Raw genomic sequence first — 26018 nt, forward strand, 5'->3', positions numbered from 1 at the left:
AAGCTTATTTCTAACACAATTATTAGATATACAAGTGCCTCTGCAGTTTTTGCCCAGCACAATCCTCTCTACATTTCTAGGCCCGAGCCTTGTGAAATAAATTTAACCATTACTAACTGTCTTCGTCAAAACTGCACCTTTTTTTCCCCCCAACTTGTTCTCCAGCGTGACCGGGGACTTCTCGAACACCAGAGGACTGATACTCAGCCCCCTCGACTGAGAGCCCGTACCCTCAGGGATGCAGCCAGCGCCGAAACGCAGCCCATTACCTGACACATTATCTTTCTGAGGAGTCCCAGGTTCTTCCTGTGGGCGACACCAGCATCCCTGGCATAGAAGCCGTGGGCCCTGCGGCTGAGGAGGCGGCACACGTTGTGCACCCCGCACGCCCGGGGGGCGGCCTTGCCCCCGCCGGCGGCCGCCTGCGGGCATATTCCCGGCCCGCGGGCCGGGATCGCCTTTCTCCCTCGCTCCAGGCTCGCTCTCGGCGGGGCGTGCAGCCTTGCAGGGCCAGGCCCGCGCCGGCTTTCTCTCAAACCCCCGCCCTGCCCGGCGAGAGGTGAAGCGAAGCGGGTAAAGGCCCGAACGGCCCCTTGCTCCTTGACTGCCGAGCGAGGCAAACCGAGGCCTGCCGACGGTGCTCCACGCCCTGCACTTCCCCCGCCACCACAGCGCCGGTTTCCGCAGACGCCAGGCGGGGACAGCCCTGCGCCGCCGCCTCCCCCGCGGCTCGCCGGGTACTGTAGTTTTTCGCGAGAGGAATCGCGCGGCGCGCCCGGACTTCACCTCCCGCCGCGCTCCGCGGAGGGCCGCCACCGCTCCCGGGCGGGCCGGGCCGGCTGAGGCGGCCGCGTCGTGCCCGCGGGTGGCGGGCGGAGCGGGGTCGCTCTCCTCCGGGGGAGGGCTGCGGCGTTGGGGCTGATAAGGCGCTGCTCGGAGGACCGGGCAGGAGCAGGCGCTGCGCAGGGCTTGGTGAGAACCGCCGGCAGCGGCCGCCCGCCGGTACCCGCGGAGCCGCCGGCGCGCCGGGAGTTCTGCCCCCGCCGGGCTCCCCGCCGACCCTGCTCTGAAGGATGCGGGCGCTCGGCATGTGGGACGTGCAGATGGAAGCATTTTACCGGTTGTTTTTTAAAATAATGGCAGGAAAGTTTTTTTAGTGGTAACTAGTTAAGGAGAAGTGGGAACTAGTATATTCTTTCTTTTAAAATGTTCCTGCTGTAGAGCACAATCCTCGGGGTTGGGCGCGGGGCACTCCCGGGGGTGAACGCCCGAGCTGGCACCTGCGAGCCTGGGGCACCGGCCGCGAGCCTTTTTGGGTACTGCGGTGTGGGATTGAGTGTACCTGGATCTGGGGGGACGGTTAAGGGATTTGTTGAAAGCTTTTTAAAACTCCAAGGTCAACAGAAACTTTTTAAGACGTGTAACACTTCATTTTTGTATTTTTAGAGCTACCTCTCAAATGTTGTCGCAGTCATCAATCGCTACTTGCCGGCAGAGCAACTGGAGGCTGTAGACAGATTTGTTTTCTCTTCCTTGCCAGAAACCAAGCGACCAAATGGGGTAATCAAAAGTTGCTGATCTTTTGTGTGCCCATATCTGTTCTTCAGGATCTGAGCGGAACCTTGAATCATCACTAATACTTTAAGAATAGAGAAAGTCCTTTAAGTTTCTGCTGCTTTGCAGCTATTTCGTGAAGGTAGCTAAACACAAACTCGATTGTTGCAGTTGCTCCTTCAAAGAGCTGATTAGAGGAGTAAGTGGAGCTTACTGTGCGGTGGATTAGCAACATCGCCAGTGACTTCAGAGCTGGTAAGGCAAAGTCCACGTGGACATCCAGAGTCCTGCAAGAATGTAAATGGATGAAGTTCTTGAATATAAATTGTAGACAAGTAGTAAAATTCATGTTGCCCTATCCCAATTCTCATAATCTTTAATAAAAAAACCCATAGTTTGTGTTGAGACAAATCATCTTTTGTTAGGCAATACAGTTAAATATTCAGCATTTTGTAGATAATCTGGTTAAAAACAGTTTAAGTGATTGCATTTGGAGGTTTAGATGTATCTTCACTGTGCAAGTATATATGTATGCATACACGTAAAGTCTCAACAGCTCTTTTTTTTCCTTTCCCTCCTTCCTGTGTAAGTAGCAGCCAGCAGAGGGTGTGCAGGGTAACGAGGAACCCTTCTTTGATTATTCAAGTAAATATTTCCAGTAAATCAGCAGGGTTTATCTCCCCTTCTCTCCCTCTACCATTGCATAAACTCTTTCCTCTTTGCTCGACTATTTTTAACAGGCTGCCTCGCAGCTTGTGGGAGAACAGGCACTTCTCTCTCAGCACATGTCTTTGTGATTAAAATTATATCTGGAGGGGCAGGTTTGTTTGTTTTTATCTGCTTTGCTTTTCAACTAATTTTAACTTTGTTGTCTCTATAGGAATCAGAATAAATCAAAATAATTTTTCTTTTGTTTTTCTTTTCCCCTGGGAGGCAGTGCTCTGCAGCAGTTTTACTGAGGTTGCTGTACTCACAGGGAGGTTTGCATCATTCCCGGTGCATGAGAAAGAAAAGCAGTTGAAATTTTTATATCTGCTGAGTTTGAAAAATTGTGAAATACCCTGTTGTTTCAAATGTGCAAAATTTTTTGGATGTATATAATTAAAAAACTAATTATGAAGCCCCAAGAGGGCATGATTAGTCATTTGGCCAAATAGAGTAAAGCACTCAGTTAATGAATGAGTCTGGTTGACAGTGAAGTCACCCCCACCTCCACCCAGATTGGAAATATTAAGAAATATTAATATGTATGTAGTTTAAAAATAACCACTGGTAATTTGTAGTTATATCTTCTGTGTCACCATTATCTTGAAATTTTTTTTCCTTTATGTCCCTGATTGCCACTTGCATCTGTTTTGTGTAAGGTGTTTTGAGTTTTGGTAGTGTTTGGTGGTGATAATACAGATTAGGAAGGCTTTACAGGAGAGCATTGGGAATTAATGGTCAAATATTGTCTAGATAAGCTTCTAGGTACCAAGCAGAAGTAATTGTATGAAGTTAATAGTTTTCAAAATACTTTTCTGTCTAGGAGTGTCACAAAAACTGCGCATACTATTCCTAATATAGGCTATATTTTTCTTTATAAGAGAGACTCTACAAGTAGGTTTAATGATTGGAGATGGAAGAAGTTGTTAGATTTGTAGTTGGAGATCAGTCAAACGTCAAAATATTTTCATCCAGTAAATACATAAAATTAGGTTCTTGGACAAAAGTAACAGGTTATTTCTATTCTTTTTGTTTTGTTTTTTTTTCCTCTGACATCCCTCTCAGAACTGATGCTTTTAAAGAATTTTACTCATCAGTTAAGTGGTTTACATATGTTTTGGGGTGTAATTCACTGTTAGAAATCTTAGAGCAGTTCTTTTCTCCTGTATCTAATTTTTCTTCTGTGGATGTGACTGCTCAGGGTTTTAAAGCCTACATCAATTAATTTAATGCCAACATCAGGTCTGGCTAGCAGTGGATGTATGTACGTTCTTCTGCATATTCACCTGCATAAAGCTGTACTAAAGATGCTGTGTTAGCTTGTTTGTGGAGGGAAGGGGTTTTAAGGCTGTTTCTTAAAATTTCTCAATTAAACTGAGGACCTGATCTGTACTTGTAACAGTGACAAAATTGTAAAGTGTAAAAGGCAGTGCTCCACAGAGAAATTAAGACTTCCATGTTGCTCTTCAACATGGTTATCAAGTGCATTGTTTCTTTGAAAGTTTTTTTCTGAAAAATAGTTATGCTGCCACAAAATTTAGTAATTTTTAATGTAATTCAGTTTTATGTTAATTTCCTTAAAGATGAAAGTTGAATTGTTTTGATTAATAATCAAACTTAAAATATTCCTGACTGTGACTCTGAACAAGGAAAGAACTCCTAATTCTTTTAGACAACATTTCTTGCTGTCATAACTTCAGGGTATGATCATCTTACCTGATAACAAGAAAGGGTGTTTGCCTGTTTCATTAACAAACTTCAGCTGAACAATCGAGCAATGACTCGCTTCAGAAAATCTGATTTAGGCTTACAAGTGATCTAATGCTTTTTGAACTTTTAGTAGCCCTGTTGCCCACTAATCTCGTGATCTGTGGATGACGTTTAACTCTCAGGGATATACATGCATGTCTCAAGGGAGTTCCTTCACATTTAGCATTGAATGCAGCAGTAAACTTCCTCACCTACCCTACTTACCTTGCATTTTCAGAATTTATCCACTGAAATTGTTCAATTATCACTCAAAGGCTCACTTTTTCAAAGAAGGAGTTGCATATCTGGATTTTACTGATGTAAGATCATCTTAGTCATCTGACTATAGTTCCCATCTGCACATCTTTTCATGTTCTTATTGAGATATTTAGAAAGCCAAGAAAAATTATGTGACTAGCCTAGCAGCTGAATCATTGTGTTTTATGGTGAATATCAATGCTGGCACAGGAAATGCAAGATACTAACTCAGGTCTTTTCAAATGACAGAGGGAGGAAGAGGATTTGTAAACAGTTTGCAATGTAATAATGGAATCTTTGTCCAAGCATTTCTGTAATTTAGTAATAATAATTTTCGATTGTGGTTTGAGGTTTTGGAGGACTTTCTATTTGTTTTTATTTTCAAGAATTTTATTTTTCATTGCCTTTATGTAAATTACACGTTTTGCAGAAATTGTCATGATATCTTAATTTTCATGCCTCATAATTATTATTTCATTATATCCCATATATGTTAATAATTATAGATTATATTATGAAAAATGCATACATATTTTCAAATAAAAACCATGAACAACTTGTAGTAATTGAAGTATAAATTGGAATTGTTTTAGCTGCTGAGCCACATTTTTTTTAAAAAGCCATAATAAACTCATTAACATTAGAAGAAGTTTTGATTTCTTTAATAGGCCTAAATGTTACATTTTCACTGTATGGCAGTGCTTCCATGTCTCGGTAACATTGCAGTCTCAACAGCCAAAATTAACAGTGGTTTTATTTGGCATTGTCAGCCATAAGGCAAGCTCCATTTTATTTAATCTTTGACAAATAAAAAGAAATTTTAATGTTTTTTCCTTTTTTTTCTCCTTTAGGCTTAAAATGAATAAACAATGCCTTTTTTAAAGCATGACTCATTCAAAAGTACATGTTAAATGAGGAATTGTTCATTTAATTAAAGTGATTCCTTTGCCAGTCTTTGTATTGATGTGTACAGATTAACAATTTTCAATTCACAGTACAAGACTTGTCAACTAGTACTGTTTTCCTTGAGATAAAAATCTTTGTTTTGCAATCAATTTGCACAGAATGTTTTCTAGTAGTGTTTTGTGCCTGTTCTTTTGTAACTACGTTTTGTGTTTCCAGTGCATTAAATTTGTCTGTGTGGTTTTTACAGAAGCAGCATTGGGGAAAAAAAAAAAAAGAGGAAAAAGGCGGGAAAAATAGGACTTAGAATAATTTTTAAAGTCATGCAGAGCATTTAAGGAAAAAAGAACAAAAGCCCATTAGGATAAAAGTAGCAGGAGGGGTATTTCATTTTACTCGTCTCATAGAAAGCCTACATAAACAATATGCAAAAAACCCCACCAAAAATGCTGGCACTAGCTGCACACACTTGTTAACTTTTATAGATCCTTTATGAAGATATTCCAAATAAGGTAAAATATAGCAATATAAGACAAAATAATACATGTAATAGAAAAATCTGAATCACTTTATGATTTGCATTAGTAGAAGTTAACATGTATAACCATTAGATTTCAAAGACAGCATTGAACAGGGATTTGGAGAATACATGGCAGAAATTTTGGAAAGCTTTATGTGCATTATGTTTACACTTAAAGAAAGATAATATAATTTCCTATTTAAAAGCATAAAACCACAGTCACAGTTCCATTTGAAGAAAATGAGTGGGGTGAAAAATGTCAATTTTGCTGACAGTATGTCCCCACTAGAAGAAGTGGTTTCTTTACTGATCATTTCTTGCTTGCGTTCATACAATATCAAACTTGGGTTATTGTTTTACTGCGTACTTCTTTTCTTTTGCCTGCCTGATAGGACTTTGAAATGATACCAAATAATTTACCTTTCAACTGATTTCATTCCAGTAGCCTACTTTGGGATTATTTGGGCTTTCAGCGCACTGAAGGGGTGTTGGCATTTTATAAAAAGCATTTGAATTGATATTTTAGTAAATCATTTTGGTAAATCTGATACCAGTTCTTGATTATTTGACCAGTCTCTCATGTAAGTGACATAAATAATTAGGTTACTACAAAACTGTAATTTGAGTTAAATGTGTTTTCAGGTCTCTCAACACAATAAACTTCCTTACAAGGCTTTCTGCTTTATATCTGAGGAAAAGCAAAATGCAACACAGGCACCAAAGTAGTAGACGACCAGCGGTTCCACTCGGATCACGGATTTTAACTGATCCTTCTAAGGTCTTTGAGCATAACATGTGGTAAGATGTTTCTTCAAGGCTGATTTTCATATAATTTTGTATACTGTTTACTCTGACGAATGATGGTGTGGGTGTATAAAACAAGGTACTGCCAGAACAGACACGTGAAGGTAGCACTAGAGGAAACTTGAGACTGTCAGAAGTAATCTGACAGTTACGAGCTCTCGGTGATTCGCGTTAAAAGCTGCCAAGCAAATAGTTAGTCAAGGAGTGAAAGGCAAAATATTGTTATAGATCAGTAATCAATTAGGAGATAGAAAATGTAGAGATAAGATAGTTCATGTTATTTATAACAGCAGAAAGTTGCTAGTTACGTACAATAACATTGCATGCTGGCACCCTAGTCTAAAACTGACATCATTTTGGAAGGTACGTGTAAATTACTCATATTCTTCTAAAGGTGTACTGAAGATGTTACAGATAATTCAACAGAAATTTTCACACACTGTGCAATTATCAAAAAAAGTAAATTGAATTTTAACATAAAGATGTAATAGCAGAGAAAACATCAATGTATACATGCTGACAAGAATAAGAATTGCCCTGATTTGCAACATCTCCATCTCTAAAAGGTATTTTTGTGGTTAATGGATACTCAGAAAAGAGTGAGATTCAACACAGTGGGAAAAATTATATTGAAAAGCCTAAGATTTTTGACTGTGGAATGGAGATGAACACAAAACAGCAAGTGATATAGGAAGTGTTAGAAGGATAGAAGAATATCTAAATTTGTTTAGGAAGTAGAATATCTGGTCTCCCAAATATCTATCTACCTGAGATATTTGGGAGACCAGAAATTTCTATTCCTATAGTTCATAATAAACCCAAGGAATATTTGTTGAGAAGTGGTAAATTTAGAAGCTATACAAAAAATTACTTCTTACAAAATGTTAAATGTATTTTTGAATTCTGTCACCATTTTTGAAAGCAAAGGTTTAACAAAATTAGGAAAAGGATTGGATGTGGCTAACAATAACCAATGGGTAACATAACATAGGAGTAACATGACGCATTTCAGGACTTAAGCTTGCTTCATAGAAGTAATCTGCAATTTTACTTTTACTTTCCTCAGAGGTGTCCTCTGCTGTCAGCTGTCAGAGAAGCTACAAGACAAGCATTTGTTCTGAAATGAAGTTTCAACTTGCCAGGGCTTTTAAAATTACTAATTTTTTTATAATCTGTTTTATTGGTCCACTTTGCTTTTTAATCTAAATTATTTCAAAATATTCTCTATATCAAATTCTGATGAAGAAAATGTCTTAAGAATATGATACAGAAGATTGTCTTCTGGTTAATAAAGTAGTATATTTGTTACTCTTTTTAGTCTCTAAATTTGGGCTTAACTCATTAGTTAAGATACACAACCAGATCTGTCAGCTGTTAGTGTTTTCTAAACTAGATGTCCCCAAGCTGTGGTCTCCAGCACTTATCACTTTAAGGCCAAATTTGGAGTTAGCTATTCTTCTTGGTCAAAAAAGCTGGAAGCTGGCTGATTATTGTGTTAAGAGTGTAAAGTTTGTCTCTGTATTTCATAAATCTATATGCAGTGTAGTTCTGGAGCATCTTCCAGGCTCAGTGCTTCCTGCTATGTGGATGAATCCTTTACATGTGTAAATGCTGATTCAAATGTAGGCTATATAAGCAAGGTAGGCAAAGATTTTAAGAAAAAGGCCACCCTTTTTCTGTAACATTTTTTCTTGATGAAACTCAGTTAATTCATTTGTTTTATAATTTCCTTCAAAAAATTGATCATGTGTAGCTTCAGTTTTTCCTGCTAGCCTTTGAAGACAGTCTAATACAAAGTTATCAAACTTTGATGCAGGTGGTTGGGATGGATTGTGAAGATGGAAGTGAAAGAAACAGGGTTGTTCAGGAAGTGGATCTTCAGATGAATCCATGTAGCTCAGATGGGAAAACAGGTGAAATTGAATTGAAGCAGAAGTCCATGGATGTTGTGATGGTCTTGATAAATCAAGAACCTGGCTATGATGTGGGGTAGGTCCTTGTTTCTGAATCTCACTGAACTGGCAGGGTTCTCACTAGGGACATAAGGAGAATTAGGATGAGTGGTGGTAAAGCTAAATAGATTATACAGGGTGACCATAAGATACTCATCTCCTCTAGCACTGATATATGATGTCCTTTTGTTTTCCACTCATCATCTTTGGTAGTTCATACAGTGGCATTCTTTTTGTGTGAATTGGCAGAGAGACAAGAGCTACTACCATTGCTGCTAGAAATACTAAGTAAATTAAATTTGGGAACTAATGCTTTAGATGTTTGTTGTGGTGCTTTTCTGTCGTTTTGGGAGAGAAGTAATGAATGATGCTAGACATTGGAGCAAAAAATGCCTGCTTCTATTCAGGTCAGTAATTGACAGAGTTTTCACATTATCCCAGAGATAATTAAACCCTGTGTTAGCAAACAAGTTAGTGGAAAAGGACTAAGTTGAATAAGCAGAACTGAAAGCAGCATTGTTTGATCTCATATCAGGCCTGCTCATGTTAACAGTTCCTGGTGTGGTTAAAATGGATAGCTTGCTTTGCTGCTCTAAGTGTTCAGCTTAAAACAATTCTGTATTTAAACACTTCTGTGCTTAGAATTCTTATGTGTCTTGTGTTCAAGACTTGTATTGCTGAAGGAGCTGCCTCATTTGAAGCATCCAAACTATGTAAATAGTTTGTGGGAGAGCTACACAATGTCCCTTCTTTTGTAGGTTTTGATCAAGAAGTGCTGCAGCAGTATTGTTATTTGGGATCTACCATATAGAAATTTCTACAAAAGTGCCAAAAGGTGCTCTATGACTTTCCAAGGAGAGGAAAAAAAAGGCGTTTAATGAAGATGGAGGGCTTCAGGCACCTTTAGTATTGTGTGTTGAGCCCCTAAGGGCTCTGACAGACATGCAATGATGGATTAAAATTGATCAGCTAAAGATTACACCGCAGCAAGTCATCTGTCAGAAGGGCTGCCTGTGTATTATTGCCATCTGAATAGTCCTTGGTTTCAGCTTGCTGGAATAGGCAAGGTCAAAACTGGTGATAGCGGTGAGGGAAGCAAGTCTTTCCAAGAGGATGTCTGCCTAGTAATGCTTCAGTCATTTGGTTTTATTCTGCTGCAGTGTGTCTGTCAGAGCCATGACACTGCACAGGAACATTTGGTATATGAACAAATACAGGAAGGGGAGAGGCAACCTACTGGGGACAATAATGAGAAATATTTCAGTAGAGAGGCGGAAATCAAGTCTGAGGCAAGCAGACAAATATATACCAATTAGTCTCCCACAATTAACAAAAGAGGAACAGTGAAGGTCTAAGAATTAAATTACCTATATGTCACCATGTACGGAAAAGGAAGATGCTCATTAGCTTTTAGAGACAATCAACTCTTTTCAAGTTGGCACCTTCTTCCTTTTCCCATAGTAACCAACGGAATTTTAGTAATGGGCTTTCAGTTAGTCGATTTCAGTAGGATTAGGATCTAATAGATGACTTGAATTATATTATCTAATTTAATCTGTTCAGACCGGAGAATTTGGAGGGACAGCTGACTGGCTTTTGAAAACATCCCGCAGCACATTTTTGGGCACCCCCCATTGTCTGATCCAAACCCAGAATCTGCAGGGAAGGCAGTTTAGTCATCAGGGTCAGATCTGGGCTTGGTTCTGTGACCATGGATTAACATAACATTTAGGTAACCACACAAATATAGATGGCATAGACTTTGGAAACATTGCAGCACTGCTTGACTTTTCTTACAAATGTCTCATTCAGGTTTTTTTAAAATGTTACCTATCTCTATTCCTCAGAAAAGTAAAATCCTGTTAATCAATTCCACCTGTTCCAGTTGAATAGGTGGATTATGCTTCCTGTTTCAGAAACAGCTGATTTCTTTGCTAGTCCTTAGTTCCCATCATAAGCACTATTAATGTGACATGTTTCTTGCATTAGGGTGTTTGTCGGTAGGTCTGTTACTGTATTCAGCTAAATACAGTTCTAATGGGATACTCAAAATACATGCCTATAAACACACTCAATTTGCAAGATATATGTAATCCATATTTAAGAAAAGAAATACATTCTACTTCAGTCTCTTTGCAGTTGGGACATCTTAATCACTTGACTTTTACCTAATTAGTAATTAATTTTCATCTATCATACACTGAAACTTAGGTTTTAACTGTCAGTCTCGTTGTGGTCATTTGCTTGCACTCAAAATATAAAAAAAAAGTATTTGAGACAGTGTCGCTAATTCATGACTGTTTTTCCTGGGAAAAAATATTGTGAAAAACCCTACTGAAAAGCTGGGTCTTCAACTGCCTTCTGCAGGGACCACATGCAATGGTCACAAGAAGAAGAGGAGAATGCCAAGAAAAAAGCAACAGAGAACTCCCTTGTGAAAGTTCAATCAGAAGACCAAGGTAACAAATATTGAATGGTATAAAAATTCTCGTTTTAATGCTCTTTATTAAAACATTTGAAGATGCTGTAGAATTCAGGAAGACCCTTCTTATTTCTTTCTCTTGTCTAAATTTTTTGATTAGTTTTTGGGTTTTTTTCCCTTTGTTGCCTCAAAAGATCTCAAAGTGTGTTTTTCTAGCAATATAGTTACTTATTTGAACAATTTTGCAGTTGGAGTGGCAGTAGGCTCTATGTAAACAAGTACATCAGTATGGTGCAGTTGTTCTGAACCCTTTCACAGTCCTTCAGAATACAACTCCTACTACACAAGGCTTTTACAGGATCAAAGGGAATGAATTTGCATTCAGCTAGGGTACTAGGGATGAAGATTCCCATGTACAATATTCAAATGCTTTTTAGGGATTTGTGGACTATTTAGAGAGCTTGTGTTTGTACATTGCACCATATTTCAGTTAACTGCCATGAAAGTTGCAGTGGTCCCAGCTGGTCCCAGCTTGCTGTCTGCCAGGCTGAACTGGGAGTGCTTCAGCAATCAATGTGTTCACTTTGTGTGGAGGGTGTTCCAATACATCCTGCACAGTCTGCTCTGTATGGGATTAAGGAGTTTTGTGCCTGTCTTCAGAAAGGAAATTTAGTGTGTTCTGGATTTCTGAAGAGTGATAGCTCTAGGTTCAAACTGGCAAACTAAACCATAGACTAAACTCTAGGATAGTTATGAATGCTAAAGCTGGAATATCAACTTGATAGTAGCATAGAAGATTGGATTCTTAATTTGTTGTTCTGTTTGAAAGATATTCTGAAAGCAGTTACTTGGATGTCCTGTGCCTCAGTTTACGTAGCCTGTTGTGAATCTGTCAGATAGTGTCATTGTGATCCTATGCCTTGATGTAATTAAGGTACCTGTTGGAGTTTATTTGAATTACTTGAGAACGTGCCTTGCATTGTGTGGCCTTCACCACCTTGAATACTCTGGGATTGTCAGCCTGCCTTTCTCTGTTACCTCTCACACATTCTTTATCTACATGCAGGAGTACAATGTTTGTTTTTCAAAAATTACATCTAGTATCTTCATTTGATCTGTATAAAAAGCTGAAAAAGAGCTCGTAATTGAAAAGTAAGTTGTGTGACCATGTGGCTCATGGAACCTTTCATTCTTTCTCTACAATCAATTACAAGTTAGTTTGTGTTGGTGAGAAATGGAATAATCAGTCATTTGTCTATTGCCAAGAAATGCAAGAATCCAAGGACATCTCCTATGAATGCCCCTCTGTTTAGAACTTGAATAGGTGAGCATTGGTGATAGTGCTCCTTCAGAAAGCTTCAGCTTCATTCTGCAAGTGGAAGTACATTTTGGCCTATTTGTGTAAACAATGAACTAGACCAAGGCTAATGAGCAGATTATATTGGGGCCTTGAAAAATACTGTAAGGAGAAAAAAGACAAGACAGACTTCAACAATACTATTATATTACTAAAGTAGAATAGTCCTGGTGAGCCTTTTTAAAGCAAGAGAAGTTAAACCGAATGAACTCATGATACTACCTTTAGGAATTTCATTTACTTATTAGCATGTGCAATTTTGTCTCAGGCATGCTTGCTAGCATTGGAAGATTCTGTTATGGAGAAAAATTGATTGATAAAGTAAAGTTGTTTTGGCGGGGGAGGGCTGGGGTTTTTTTTGTCTTGGAAGTTTATCTGTTTTTTAGTTATGTAATTTTTACATGCTTTGGCAAATTTAGTGGGTAGGCTAATTAAATACACAAAATGAAACAAAAATTTGATAATACTGCATACATGTTATTACACAGAGGTGCAGGAATGACCACTGCAACAATGCAGAGTAAAGTGTTCCTTCATTTGAACCCGTGTCATTCCTTACTAACACAATTTGAAAGGCTGACTTTAGGTACTGCTTTCCTTCAGAAAACTGGATGTGAATTTAAGTACAAGGGTTCTGAGCAGACTTGTAGGAAAGTGGTGACTACAGCAAGGGGTGATAATAATTTGAGAACCTTTTGAGTAGAAGGGTTTCTGTTTTTTATACTGAAACTGAGCAGTCTATAAATGTGCAACTTAAACTATTGAAATCTGATATATGTATGACCTCAATCAACTCTGAACTTATAAAACAGGTCTGTACAATTACAATTACATGGCTGGGTCTTGCCCTTTAATAATACAACTGGATATATTAAATGTTAATTTTAAAACATTATGCAGATTTCTAGGACAAGGCATTCTGCCACCTCCTTACCACTTCCCACTGCCTGTCTGTGCCTCTAATGATAATTCTCAGCCTTGTTTATCTCTGAAAAGCTGTAGTGATTTAGGAAATAATATGTTAAGATTTAAAGAGAGTAGTAGGAGAAGTGCACCATGCATTTACTCTGTGCATTTATATTAAAAGAATTAATGTGTTGGTGTGAGTGAGAACAAAATAAGAAAGGCAACACATTATATGAGGTACACTTTTGCAGCAAGAGATGTCAGGGGTAGCAAGATAATTCTGCAAATGCTTTGGAAATAAGGGGGGGAAAGCAAGAAAAAAGGTTTGGTTTGGTACTTAGGAGGGATAAGGAAGGGAAAACCATCAGCAAAAGAGACATTGAAAAGCTGTAATTCTTATCTTTTTATCAGCCTTCCTTTGAAAGGGTTAGCTAGCTCCAGTCCAGTGGCTAGCACACTTAGTGCTAGTGAGAAGGAGGAAAGATTTTGTTCTTGAACTGAGAAAGAACAGGTTACAAAATACATCCATAGAGTACATGGATGACTGGAAAAGCAGAAAAGAGAATATTTGCTTTTTTAAAAAGGGAGGTGGGAAAAAAGAAGAGTCAGATAATTAATTTCAGTTCCTGGGAAAATACTGGAAGAGTACATCCAGAACTTGCAGACATTGGGTTCAGAAGAACAAAGGAGATGAATACTGGCCAACAATCATTTTTTTCAAGAATAAATCATGTAAAATCAAGCTAATTTCCTTATTGGAGAAGGTTACAAGCCCTGGGGATAAGGGAAAAGCAGCAGATGTCCTGAAGTTTATCCTTAGTCAGGCTTCTGACTTGCTTTACTTGACATTTTCATAAGCAAGTTAGGCAAGCAAGAGCTAATGAAACTGCTTTTGGGTGAATGAATGCCTAGAGAGATCCTTTCAGAAGGGAAAGGATTTGTGCTGGGCAGAGGAGTGTTTTATTCTGTGTCCAGTTCTGCTTGGTATTTTCATTAGTGACCTCAGGAAACAGGAGACTTGAAGATGATGTTAAGGGAAGAGATGTTTCAAGTATGATGAAGGACAGAATTAAGATTTGGAAAGATCTGGACAAACAGTGGAAAAAAATAATCTGAAATATATAAATTTGCTAAAAATAAGTGCAGATTTCTTTGCTTCAGAAGAATCCATTGAAAAAACCTAGATTCTGGAACAGTTGGTTTGGTAGTCATTTTGCAGAGGAAGATTGGAGAGTTGTGGTGAATCACTAGCTGAATCAGCAGTGTCATACTGTTGCAAAATGGCAAGCTGGGAGTTATAAACAGGATTACAACCTGTAAGCCTCGTAAAATACTCCTTTTGCTCTGCACTGATAATGCCTTTGCCAGAATACAGCACCCAAAAGTAGTAAATCAATTGGAGAGAATCTAGAGAAGAAAAATTGAAATTATCAGAAGTCTAAAAATCAAAAAGAAGAGAGTTAGGTTTAGACAATCTAGAAAAGAGGTTGTTTATGGAGACATAGTAAAATACTTCAAATATGTAAATAGGTGTTGCAAAGAGAAAAGAGAGTAATCTTTGCTTTATCTGCTTGGTCCCTAGCTGGGACAAGAATTGCTGGACCTAATTGCAAGATGGAAGTTTCTAGTTAGGTAGTGGAAAAGGTTTCCAACTGCATTGAAAATTAAGGACTGTGATATATTACTGAAGAAAGTTGTATGTGCAAAGTGGTATTTTAAGAATAAGTTGGACAGATCTTTGTGGAGAAGGGGTATGAACTCCCTGACTGCGTGAAATCCCTTTCAGTCCCACTCTTTGACATTCTAACACTCAGTTAGAATGTTTTGTGAATTAGAAGTTAACACAAAGGTCTACTGTAAGACTCTGACGTGTTTTGAAAGTAAGAAAGCCAGTATGTTCCTTCTGCATTGGTGAATGGTTAAGCGTGAATTACTGTCTATTTGCTATGCAGTAGCGTTTGTCAGTCCAGTTCACAGAACTGGAATTTTGTTTTAAGAGGTGATGAGGTACCAACAAATTTGCAATTGGTTATGGAATTTCATAAAGCATGACATAATTTCAATTTAATATTTCTTAAATAAGTGAAAAGATGCATTGCTTTTTTTATTTGAGCCATGAAAGCTTGTCTAAGGAACTTCAGATTGCTTATTTTGGTGGTGCTGTTCTATGATGTCTCTAAATTTTTTTAAAAATGCAGTAAGCCTGTCTACCTCTTCCTAAGCGACATAAAATCTGATTAAACCTTCATAGGAGTTATTTTGAGCACAAGTTAAGGTAAGACAGAAAATCCATATGTTTTAATTTAAATGTACAATGTGTGGAATTATGGATTTTTAAACTGTATATTGAGGTCCAAATTATATGTTGCTTTAGAGTATATTCTAGCTGAGCTCATATTCACCAAGGTTTTGTTCTGTTTTAATTTCAGATAAATATGAGAAAGAAGCCAGTAAATATTGGAATGAATTTTACAAGACCCATAAAAATAGCTTTTTCAAGGATCGCAATTGGCTGTTTCTGGAGTTTCCAGAAATTCTTCCAGAAAAAAGGAGACATGAGTTCAAAATAGAAAAAATATCTTCAGAACACACAAAAATAAATAATAACAACAGTTTTTCATTTGAAAATGAAATGCTTAAAGAAGGAGAGAAATACTGGAGGAAAAATTATGGAGGTGGTTCTACTGCTGGACAAGGATGTGTATATAATGAAAATCAAGCAAAGGCTCTTACAGACAATCCTCAAGGTAAAAACTGTGGAGAAGAACTTGGCAAGCTAGAATCCTTCCCTGGTTGTGATGCCACGTACCGAATATTAGAGGTAATGCACTGCAAATGTTCTACCCATCATATACAGCTCCACTTAATTGCTCAAAAATCTGATAAAGACCCTTACTAAGTATCAAGAAAGGAAGCCTTTGGAATTTTACATACTACATTCATTTATGGCAGAAACTTTCAGAGAAACCTAGGATCTGTACTTGGTTTTCCCTTTAAAGTTTCTCCCAAATCAGAATAGGGCTAGATTGTCAGATTCCATTTTCATTGAAAGTCAGGTTTCTCATTTCCTAAGGAAAGGTGTGTGTTTAAGTGCTTTGTCTAAAAGTGCAAGTACTTGCTGCATTCCTGCCAAATGGTGAAATTGGACAGGAATATTGCATTTTCTTATGCAGTTTGAGAGATGGATTTTCTCTTAATTTTAGAAAGACATTGGGGAGAAATGGGATGATATAAATGAATCGTGAATGAGCTCGTGGTATGAGCTGTTTATACCTTTTCTGTCCAACATAGACTTGAAGTCTAATGGGTCCTACCTGCCAACTAATTTAAGACAAAAAAAACCAAAAAAAGGTTTTATTTGCTCATTTATTTCAACTTTATCTTTCTCTTCTGATTTTAGGTTGGTTGTGGAGCTGGAAACAGTGTCTTTCCTATTTTGAAAGTTTTATGGTACGTAATGTTGGATTTCCAAATATGAATGTTGTATTCACATCTTCATTTTCACCAAATGTTGGTGCTGGATCAGTGCTGCAGGAAGTGTTGAGTGAACCATTTTACAGCCCTAAAATTTTTACTGTGTCAGACCACAGATAATGTTGGCAGCATCAGTATAGGATACTCCTCAAATTGCTCCACCCTGGTCTTGGGGGGTCATATTTGCTGACAAAGTTTGTCTTCAGGTGCATTCAGGCTTATTTTTTTGTAGTTAATCTCAGGCAGATGAAGGAGTCTCTTGTTTTATGTATCACAGTAAAGCAACCAGGTATCTCTTCAAAAGGCTAAAATCAGAGACCATAGATAATGGCATGTGATCTACTGGAAAAAAGTTCTGTTGTTTCTGAATTGGCTGGTATATTTGTCACATTACTTCAGGTTTTAGTGTCAAGGCACAAGTCCTGTATCACATTACTTAATTCATTGAAACATCTTAATCCATTTAGCTTCCAGTTTTAGAAAAATCTGTTATGACAGCTTGTCCTCCCATCCATGTAGGCAGGAAGGTTTTATAGAAAAGGCTATGTATGTATCAAGGGTTGAAATAGATTTATTTTTATTCATGCCTTTAAGAGCTTGGGAACAACACAATTCGTTATTCTATCAATGAATTTTGATTGCTAGTATCACACCTATACAAAAATACTCCATTTTGCAGATATGGAAACGCAGCAGGAGGAATTGAGTGATGCACCAGGGTCATACATGAAACCTCTAAGTGTTAGCAATGCATCTTCATCCCACAGCAAATGCTTTGCTTTAGACAGCATGTAGTGAAAGGAGAGCCTGGTTTCATACGAAAACTTTGAAAGGAACACTATATAGAAAAAGATACCATGTGGCTGTATTGAAAAGGATGAGACAAACTTCTGTGTTTTCCTCACAGGAGGCATTAGTCATAGATTGGCGTTTCTGATAATTAAGACTCTACTCATAAGGTATTTTTCCTGGAGATCTCTATTCTTATGTAAATCCTTCACTCAATCATGTTGGTTGATACATGGAACAACTTGCTGGTTTGTCTTGTATATGACCTAATGGAAAGATCTCTTATCTCTTAGCAGGCTTGGCTTTATAGAACAGTTGGTTTTACTCTGAATTCAGTAATATAAAATTTTCCATTTTGGCAATTATATGCATATAAAATAATATATTTATATGCATATAATTATATGCATGTAAAAACAAGCCAGTGTTAAGCAAGGGTACCCTGGCTACAAAAGAAAATTTCACTTAGCTTAATAATGTAACTTTTAAACCTCTTCCCCCTCCCTCCCTTAAAATTTAAGTTAGTGCTTTTGAATACAGCATGTCATGAAAACACCATCCGCATCAAGCCATGTCTTTGTCTTAAGTGGATTTTCTACATATTCTGCTCTAAAAAAATAAAAAAAACCCAATATTCTAACAAGTCTATTAGGTAATCAGCTTAACCTTTCCCAAGGGACTGGCTGGGTCCGAAGCCTGGCTGCTTGTCCTTGTTCATAATAAATATGTAAATTCGTCAATTCTCATGGTGGGCACAGAGCTGATAAAAGTTTTACTCAGCAACAAGTACGGAATATATTTTGTTCCAGAAGCATTCTCCTGTTGAGCCCTCAGAAGTCACTAACTTTGTATACTGTGAGATGTTATAGGCACTGGCAGAGTTTATTGATTCCCTTCTAAAGGAGCCATCTATGCAAAATCACAAATATATTTTTAATTAATTAAATTGATCATGAGGTCATCTCTCAGTGGATTTTGAGTAGCTTTCTCAGTTTATCTTAAATGAATTTTTCAGAGGTGAAAAAACTTCTCCCTAGAATTACTAGTATCTGATGAATGGTACAAGGAAATTTGCAGGCTTAGTCTTGGATAGGAAGGGAAGACAGCGCTAGAAGAAATTCTTCATTCTATCTAGAAAACAGGAGATAATGGAGGACAATAACCAATAATGCTTAATCAAATGAAAAGAACAGCAAGGTGATACATGGAAACCGAAACTTCTACAGAACTGGATGACTTTTGCAACACCCCATCCCTGCCCAAATCATATTGCTAATTAAACTGCATGCATGGGCTAATAATGCAGTGCTCCTGTAAGAAAATGCGACCTATTAATGTGCATTTATGCATTACAGCACCAGGACATTGTCATCAGTTCTGACAGCCCTCTGTGACCTTTTTTTTTCCTTTTGCCTCCTCCCTGACAAGGCTATAATTCTTTTTATACTAACTGCCTGTTGGTGTTCTTATTAATTTGTCTGCCCTATTGCTTCATTACAACCTATGTGGCTTTCCACGTGCTAGACATCAATAAAGCATGCTTGATCAAACCTGTGGTGAACCCCAGAGGACCCTCTGAAGTTTCATGAACACTGATGTAGACTTTCATCTTTTACATTAATAATTTTTTAACTGATGTTGGTTTTGTTTTCCTAGCAATACACCTGGAACCTTTCTATACTGTTGTGATTTTGCTTCAGGAGCAGTGGAGCTGGTAAAGGTAATTCATGCACTCGCTTTAGAGTACCTTACAAGCCGGTAATTCAGGAGGCTGCCAGGAAGCCATCTTCATGAAAAAGAATGTGATGGCTTTGACAACTTTTAACTGAAGTTTTCAGTATTCCAAAGAACAAAGTCATACTGTATGCAGAGTGGAATGAATACCATCAGTGAGCTTGCTGCTCAGCTTGAGTAAGATACCGGACAGAATAGGCTTTTATATGAGATGTTTTACAATGCAGAATAATTGAAGAAAAAATGTTTCTTGAGTCAGAGTAAACGTATTAACTACTACTGTTCTCTCTGTGCCTCTTTTCATCTTTTTCCTGACAGTCACATTCGTCCTACAATTCAGCCTGGTGTTCTGCCTTTGTTCATGATGTGTGTGATGATGCTTTACCCTATCCTTTTCCAGATGAGATCCTGGATGTCATTCTCCTTGTCTTTGTGCTCTCTACTATTCATCCTGACAGGTAAATGAAGACTAAAGGGCAAAGAAAACGGGTTAAATCTCTTTTTTAACTGGAGATTTTCAATAAAAGCAAAAGATGATGAATCTTTGTTATTTAATAAGCTACAATATATATAAAACAAGGTATTTTAAATGCTGTTTACCATTTTCAGGCTTCAGGAGAAAAGCTGGTCAGGCTAATTATAATTAGTGAGTCTCCAGCCTCCATCAAAATACAAGGGGTATATTGTAACTAAGTACACCTCTATTAGAAGTGACAGATTCAAAAAAATTGCAAATTAAAAAACCAGACTGACACTCATGATTTAACACCTTACAGTATGTTGATATAGACTTAGATTGCTGATTTAGCCACATTCAAATGCTTACATGCAGGCCTTTTAAACTAGAATGCGTCCAGAATTTTGTAACTTGTTTGGATTAAGAACATTTGATCTAATTTTCATGTATGGTGTTATGCTGAGTACTGTTAGCCTTTGCTAATGCCTCTCAATGTCTGATGAACCAAATTTTATGACTGTTAAGGTTGGCTCATTGTGAAAATGCCCTTTTTTAATGGGAAAAATGTGAAACAGGGCATGTAAGTTTAACTTCTTGACTCTAACTAGGTTATATGAAGGGCAAGACATGCTGTTTGTGTGATAATACATTTATAACTTTAAGAATGTCATTAAAATGGGCTTGACATACAGAACAGTATTTGCCCAAGTCTGAGAACTGTTTTCCTGCTACTAGTGATTAGCTTCATACAGAATAACCTTCCCTGTAAAGGATATTTCTCCTTTCTTTTTATTCAGAGATGAGCACGAGTCACAAAAAGCCAGGGTCCAGGTTTCAAAAACAATTCAAGCAGGAGACTTCAGATCTCCATAACTCTCGTGATGCTGCCAGAAAGAAATTGGACAATAGTGGTTCATTCAATCACTTTGCCTGTAGAAGCAGTAATCAGATGTTCTGTCAGAATTCCTGTGTATCTTTTCCTATTAGTCTTTCAAGAATACATTTGAGGGCTTTTGTGGTTGGTTTTCTTTTTTGTTGTTTGTTTGTTTGTGGGGTCTTTCTGTCATTGTTGGTTTTTGGTTTTTTGTTTGGGTTGGTTTTTTTTTTTTCCCCAGGGCTGACATGGATGCTTTTGTGTACATGTGTGTGTATACACACATGAAGATTTTCATGTAATTATCTGTGTTGTGAGACCTGCTTTCCAAAGATGTGTTAGTCATCACTGCTATCTCATAGAATTAAAATGACTGCATAAAAGAAAATGTGATCCAGATTCATCTTACTCAGTATACATTTTTCCTGGAAACTTTGAAAGTGGGAAATGAAAAAAAAAAACCAAGGGAATCATGATGCAGAACTTCAGTGCTTTGAAAAGATGGAAAATATATGTGAGAGGGACACATTTATATTCAGAAAATTGTTACTTAGTAATTTCTCTCTAGGCTGTTGTGTTTAGTTTTTGATAATTGCTACTCTGGTAGTCAGTTTTTAACACGGTTCAATTTTGCTGGAAGGCACCTCTAAAATTTGGTTGCAGAATTCAAAGTATTAAACTTTCTTCAAGCTGTGTAATTAATGTCTTCTAGTTTGCTGGATGGGATTTCTCAAAGCAGTTTCACTTTTTGTGCGCATACACTTTTTCTGTGTGTGCAAAACTTCTGTTTATATAGGCAGAGTGTGTAATTCTGTGCACAACTACCTGTATTGAAGAGTCTCTTATTCTTGGGTGGCGCTGCCTTTTTGGTCTGTGGCACCAAATTGCTTGCTTATGTTTGCAAACTTCACCAGTATCCCATCTATTTTCTAAGGATGCAAGGGGTTGTAAATAGGTTGGCTAAGCTACTGAAACCTGGAGGAATGTTGTTATTTCGAGACTATGGAAGATACGATACAGCTCAACTTCGCTTTAAAAAAGGTAATTTCTGGATGTTTTTGTTGTTCACTGTTCATTTTAGCTCTTTCTGGGAAAAAAAGTGACATGTCCTTTTTCATTACTGCTCTAATTTCTTAGGTCATTGCTTGTCAGAAAATTTTTATGTAAGAGGAGATGGAACCAGAGTATATTTCTTTACCAAAGGTATGGAATGTTTTAGTTTCATAGAAAGGGTTGAGTGTTTCTCAATGTGTTTTGGATTATGAAAGCTCATCTTAAAACATAAATTTAAAGAAGGTTTTATTGGCTTTTTTTAATTCTCTGCTTTTAAAAAGCCCAAAGCTAACTGTTGTAAGGAAATAATTTCCTTTGTGTGCACACTTGTTGCATTTGGGGTCCTGCAAGATTGCTTACAGACATCACTGGAAATTTCTCTTTAAGTATCCGGTGTCTAATTGTATGCTCAAATTTTATTATTTAAACATGCACATGATTTCTCTCTTAAAATTGAGATAAACATGCTTGGAAGGAGAGTCTGTAGCTATATATGGCATAAGAGTCTGGATTGTCATTTGTCAGGTGAAATAGCTTTATCTTGATAACACAGGAACAGTGACCAAATGGCATGCATTTGTTTACTCAACTATGGCATATTGAACACTGTGAAGAAAGGGTATCTATGGATCCTATGAGTAATGACTAATGTGGTTTGAGCCTCAACATAACCATTTTTACTGCAATGTAAATCAAGAGCTGTAAAAATGAATTTCTAACAGAAGCCTTCTTACAGGCAGTGTCCTTTATCTTTCAAATTGCAAAACAGATTTACTTCCATCTTTGGTTGAACTACAGGTTGGCAATTATTACATTCTACAAATGACTTTTTTTTTTTTTATTTGCAATAATTCTTCATATGAAAAAATAGATGAGGTATGGAACATGTTCAGCTTGGCTGGATTAACTGAAGTACAGAATTTAGTTGATCGGCGATTACAAGTAAACAGAAAGAAAAAAGTGAAAATGCAGCGAGTTTGGATACAGAGCAAGTTCCAGAAGCCGTTGCTATCTCTGCATTATCCTGAAGAAACCACCAAAAGGCACCCTTGTAAATAATTGTACTCCAGAAATGTGGTACAGAAATGAACTCCAGAAACTGAAGCAAATTTAAGTACGTATATTTCCCGTAAATGTTGTCTTAGCCACTGAAAAGTATAAAAAAGTTCAATAAATATATTGAACTGAAAACATTTTTCTGACTTTCTTTGTAAATATGTGTGAGAAAAATCTCCAGGGGAAAAGGCCATTTCTGACTTCTGCTTTATTTGTAATAATCTTTCATAACTGTGACCAGGCACTGTTTTACTCCTTTGAATATGAATAGTCAGTAAGTACCAAGTATATACCTCATTCCTGTTGAAATTCACAGTATGTAAAAAGTTTTAGTCTGGAGCATAGTTGTTTCAGAGATTTAGAATATCTGTTCTCACTATTACTACACTGTGTTAATTTCTGAGTCATGTCCTTTTCAACCACTGTGGGTCTTGCAACTGTATTTCCTCTTTGGAGGGAAATTTCTTGATGTGTAAATAATGAAGACAAAAATCTTTTTCTGATTTGCATGTAAGCTAATGTTTCACACTAGCTGCATGTGCTATATATACATATCAGATTACTCAGTGATTGGTGTCCTCCACTGTGACTGACTTACTATGCTGAAGTCTCCCCATTTCATCTACATGCTCATAAGGAACATGCCAAATTCACGTACAATACATTATATTTAAAGTGCTCTAGGTTATAAGCTGAACATGTTTCTTGTAGAAAAGAATTACTAAAATGCCAAAACAGTGCCGAAACCAAATAGTTAATACTTGTCTGGATAAATACAAACATTATTTTTATGGTATGTTAGATATGCTAGAGGGAGGAGCAAAAACAGTAGTCCAGAGTACATTTTATTAGTATTGTTATAGGGTAATATAATCACACTAGAATGGTAATCTACCTGGCAGCTGAGATATTTTTGTTATTTACAGAAATAAGTTGCTTTCTTAGGGATTGGATATTAGAAAGAAAATGCAATGTTTTTTATTGGCTGGGTGGGGATACAGTAAAGGACAGGAGTACACTAGTACTTCAAGTTCTTTTAAGAAGGAAACTGAAATGCAAACATTGTTTTCAAATGTAGAACATGATCCTGAGGCTGTTGAGCTGGGATTTAAAGATACCACTTTGCTATTTAAATATAATTTTAAATCACTTAGCTACAAGGAGGAGAGATCAAGAAACAGGTGAATGAATAAAATAAATCTCTTATTTCAACAACGGTAGGGGATGCATGTAATCTATAGCATGTAGTTTTGAGTGTCATTAATACAGTGACACTCAAAGTCTCTTTTCTTGCTTTTGTTTTGGTCTGAAGGGTAAATGTGTCCCAGCTGACAGCCCAGCCTGTTGGGTTTTTTTTGCAATCTGTTAGTTGCCAAGCTAAGGAAGACTGATGGTCTTCTAGGAAGAAAACCCATGAATGAGCGATCTAAATTGGGATGCCAAGTAGCTTCATTCCCTTTAACCCAGATGTGTTTCAAGAATGAGGTGTAATAAGGGGTCTGAACCTGCATTTTTGATATATTCGAAACTCCCATTACAGGAAGATACTGTTAATGAATTAAGAGGCTTAGGAACCTTTGGTTAACAATGGCATTATTGTAAACTGCAATAAAACTCTTGTGGTATAAATCAAAGTTTAAAACACAGCTGTGTTTCTTAAAACTGTAAGAGATTGTAACATCCTCATTAAAAATATAAATAAATATCTCCTTATATTTTAAATATGTTGCTACTCTGTTTTATTAATTGTGGCTTTTGAATATACATAGCTCTTAGCTAGCACAAATCATTTTCACTTGTAGAATTTTCCAGGGGAGTGATGATGATAAGTTCTTGAGCGTCGTGCAGTGTTATTCATGTGTGTGACATAAAATTTTCCATATGTAGAGGCTAATGTAATGTTTGCTTTGGCACTCACAAAGATCTATTGATTCTGGCAGGATATGAATGTGCTATGTTGTTAGTTTAACAAAAGTGTGACATCACAAAAAAACAAACCCTGAATTTTGAATGGCCTTAAGCAAAATCGGCTGTTTCTCTTCCACAATTTGCAGCATAAGTATTGACTGCCTCTTTTAGAATAATGGTGCCTGACTTAGAGGTAATAAGATCAGTTACTATTTTAAGTGTAGAATATCCACTGTCTGAACAGTTGTAAGATTCAAAGAAGGGGGATATGGAAAAAGGCATCATTCCCATTAAGAACTTTTGAGTCTGAGTAGCACTTTCTGTATTTTGACTTCATGACATTTCAGTTTTCAAAAAGCTTAATCAAAGACGTATTTTTAAAATGCTTCCAAATTATCTGCATTAGGCAAGTAGGACTACTGAAATAAAAGAAGAAAAAGAGATGGAGACGTATATAGGAAAGGCAGTTTAAAACTGCTTATTGTTAATTAATTTCTGGATGAAATAAAAATTAGTTTATTAATATAGAAAAAGGCATTTAAGTTTCACTTTTGACATATGAAGTTAATTCTTTAATCAGATGTGTACGTAAAATTAATTTATACACATTCTACAAATACAAAACATTTTAATTTGTAATTGCAAATTTTCTTTAAGTTTTTGTGGAGTCTTTTTGATTGTTTCAGCGTGCCTTCCTAATGGCAATTAGAGAAAGGTAGTCTTGTTAGAATTGAGCTTTGGCTTCATTGGCTTTGGCTTGCTTTATGAGTACTGTGTATTTTTTGCCCAGCTCCACTGGTATTGCATGACGTTTATGTACAGGGACACTTGACCATGGTACTTACTGGTTTAGACCTTCCTTAGTTTTTAAGCAAACGTGAGACAGTTAAAAAGTAAAGAAAGTGACCAAGCTTTTTTCCAACACTAATTTTGAGGTATCTAGTCAATAACAATTGGCTCATATTAAAAAAATGTTGTCTTTTTCCCAGCAGAACCAAGGCAGGTGCTTGTGTGGTATTCACAAATCCACCAAATGTGAAGAGGACAGTCAAAATGCAGGCCTGATGAGGAGTGTCATCATACTGAGTAGGAACTCTCACAACACTAGGGAAAAGTTTATTGTCTTGGAAACTGTGCAGCTAATCTCCTGATTCTGCTGGTTAATAATGAATAAAAATTTATAACAAACAACCCCAGAATTTGTATTAAACACTGGTGGAAATCACTTAACATAAATTTTGCTACTTCGTTTTCATTTGTGGTGTAAACTTTATTCACTGTTCCAGTGTGCTCTTTGATCTGTTGACCTATGGTTTGCTTCCTCTTTTTCCTGTGTGTAGTGGACAACTAAGCAGTTTCCCCAGGAGCTATATACACATATATTTGCAGTAAAGTTTGCTGGCTGAGTTATTGTTAGGATCGAAAAAAGAGTTTTATTTCCTTCTGTACAGATTGCTTTTTCTTTTTGTGTGAATGCAGTGAGTTGTATAGATGCTAAATTACAATGGTATTGGCTTTAATTTTAAATCATTTTAAGTCAAGT

The 26018-nt window shown here is 37.2% G+C and overlaps 2 protein-coding genes across 2 annotated transcripts in view; one reads left to right on the forward strand and one right to left on the reverse strand.

Moving 5' to 3' along the window:
• The window catches only part of DCAF17 (DDB1 and CUL4 associated factor 17), an 18971-nt gene extending 17881 nt beyond the window's left edge, over window positions 1-1090 (reverse strand). The window contains exons 1-2 of the mRNA XM_032114700.1: window positions 782-1090; window positions 270-740 (exon numbers count right to left, since the gene is read on the reverse strand). Of these exons, the coding sequence (XP_031970591.1) occupies window positions 270-740; window positions 782-1090 (780 nt within the window). The remainder of the gene's footprint in view (window positions 1-269; window positions 741-781) is intronic.
• METTL8 (methyltransferase like 8) lies at window positions 821-25663 on the forward strand. The gene is given in 13 exon segments (XM_032113734.1): window positions 821-972; window positions 1447-1560; window positions 6332-6487; window positions 10813-10904; window positions 15560-15951; window positions 16531-16580; window positions 19050-19113; window positions 19446-19585; window positions 21393-21499; window positions 21596-21661; window positions 22383-22537; window positions 22539-22625; window positions 25465-25663. Coding segments are annotated over 11 exon segments (1314 nt in total). The 5' UTR covers window positions 821-972; window positions 1447-1555; the 3' UTR covers window positions 25465-25663.
• The last annotated feature ends 355 nt before the right edge of the window (window positions 25664-26018 follow it).

This window comes from Corvus moneduloides, chromosome 7 (genome assembly GCF_009650955.1).
Source record: "Corvus moneduloides isolate bCorMon1 chromosome 7, bCorMon1.pri, whole genome shotgun sequence".
Lineage (NCBI taxonomy): Eukaryota > Metazoa > Chordata > Aves > Passeriformes > Corvidae > Corvus > Corvus moneduloides.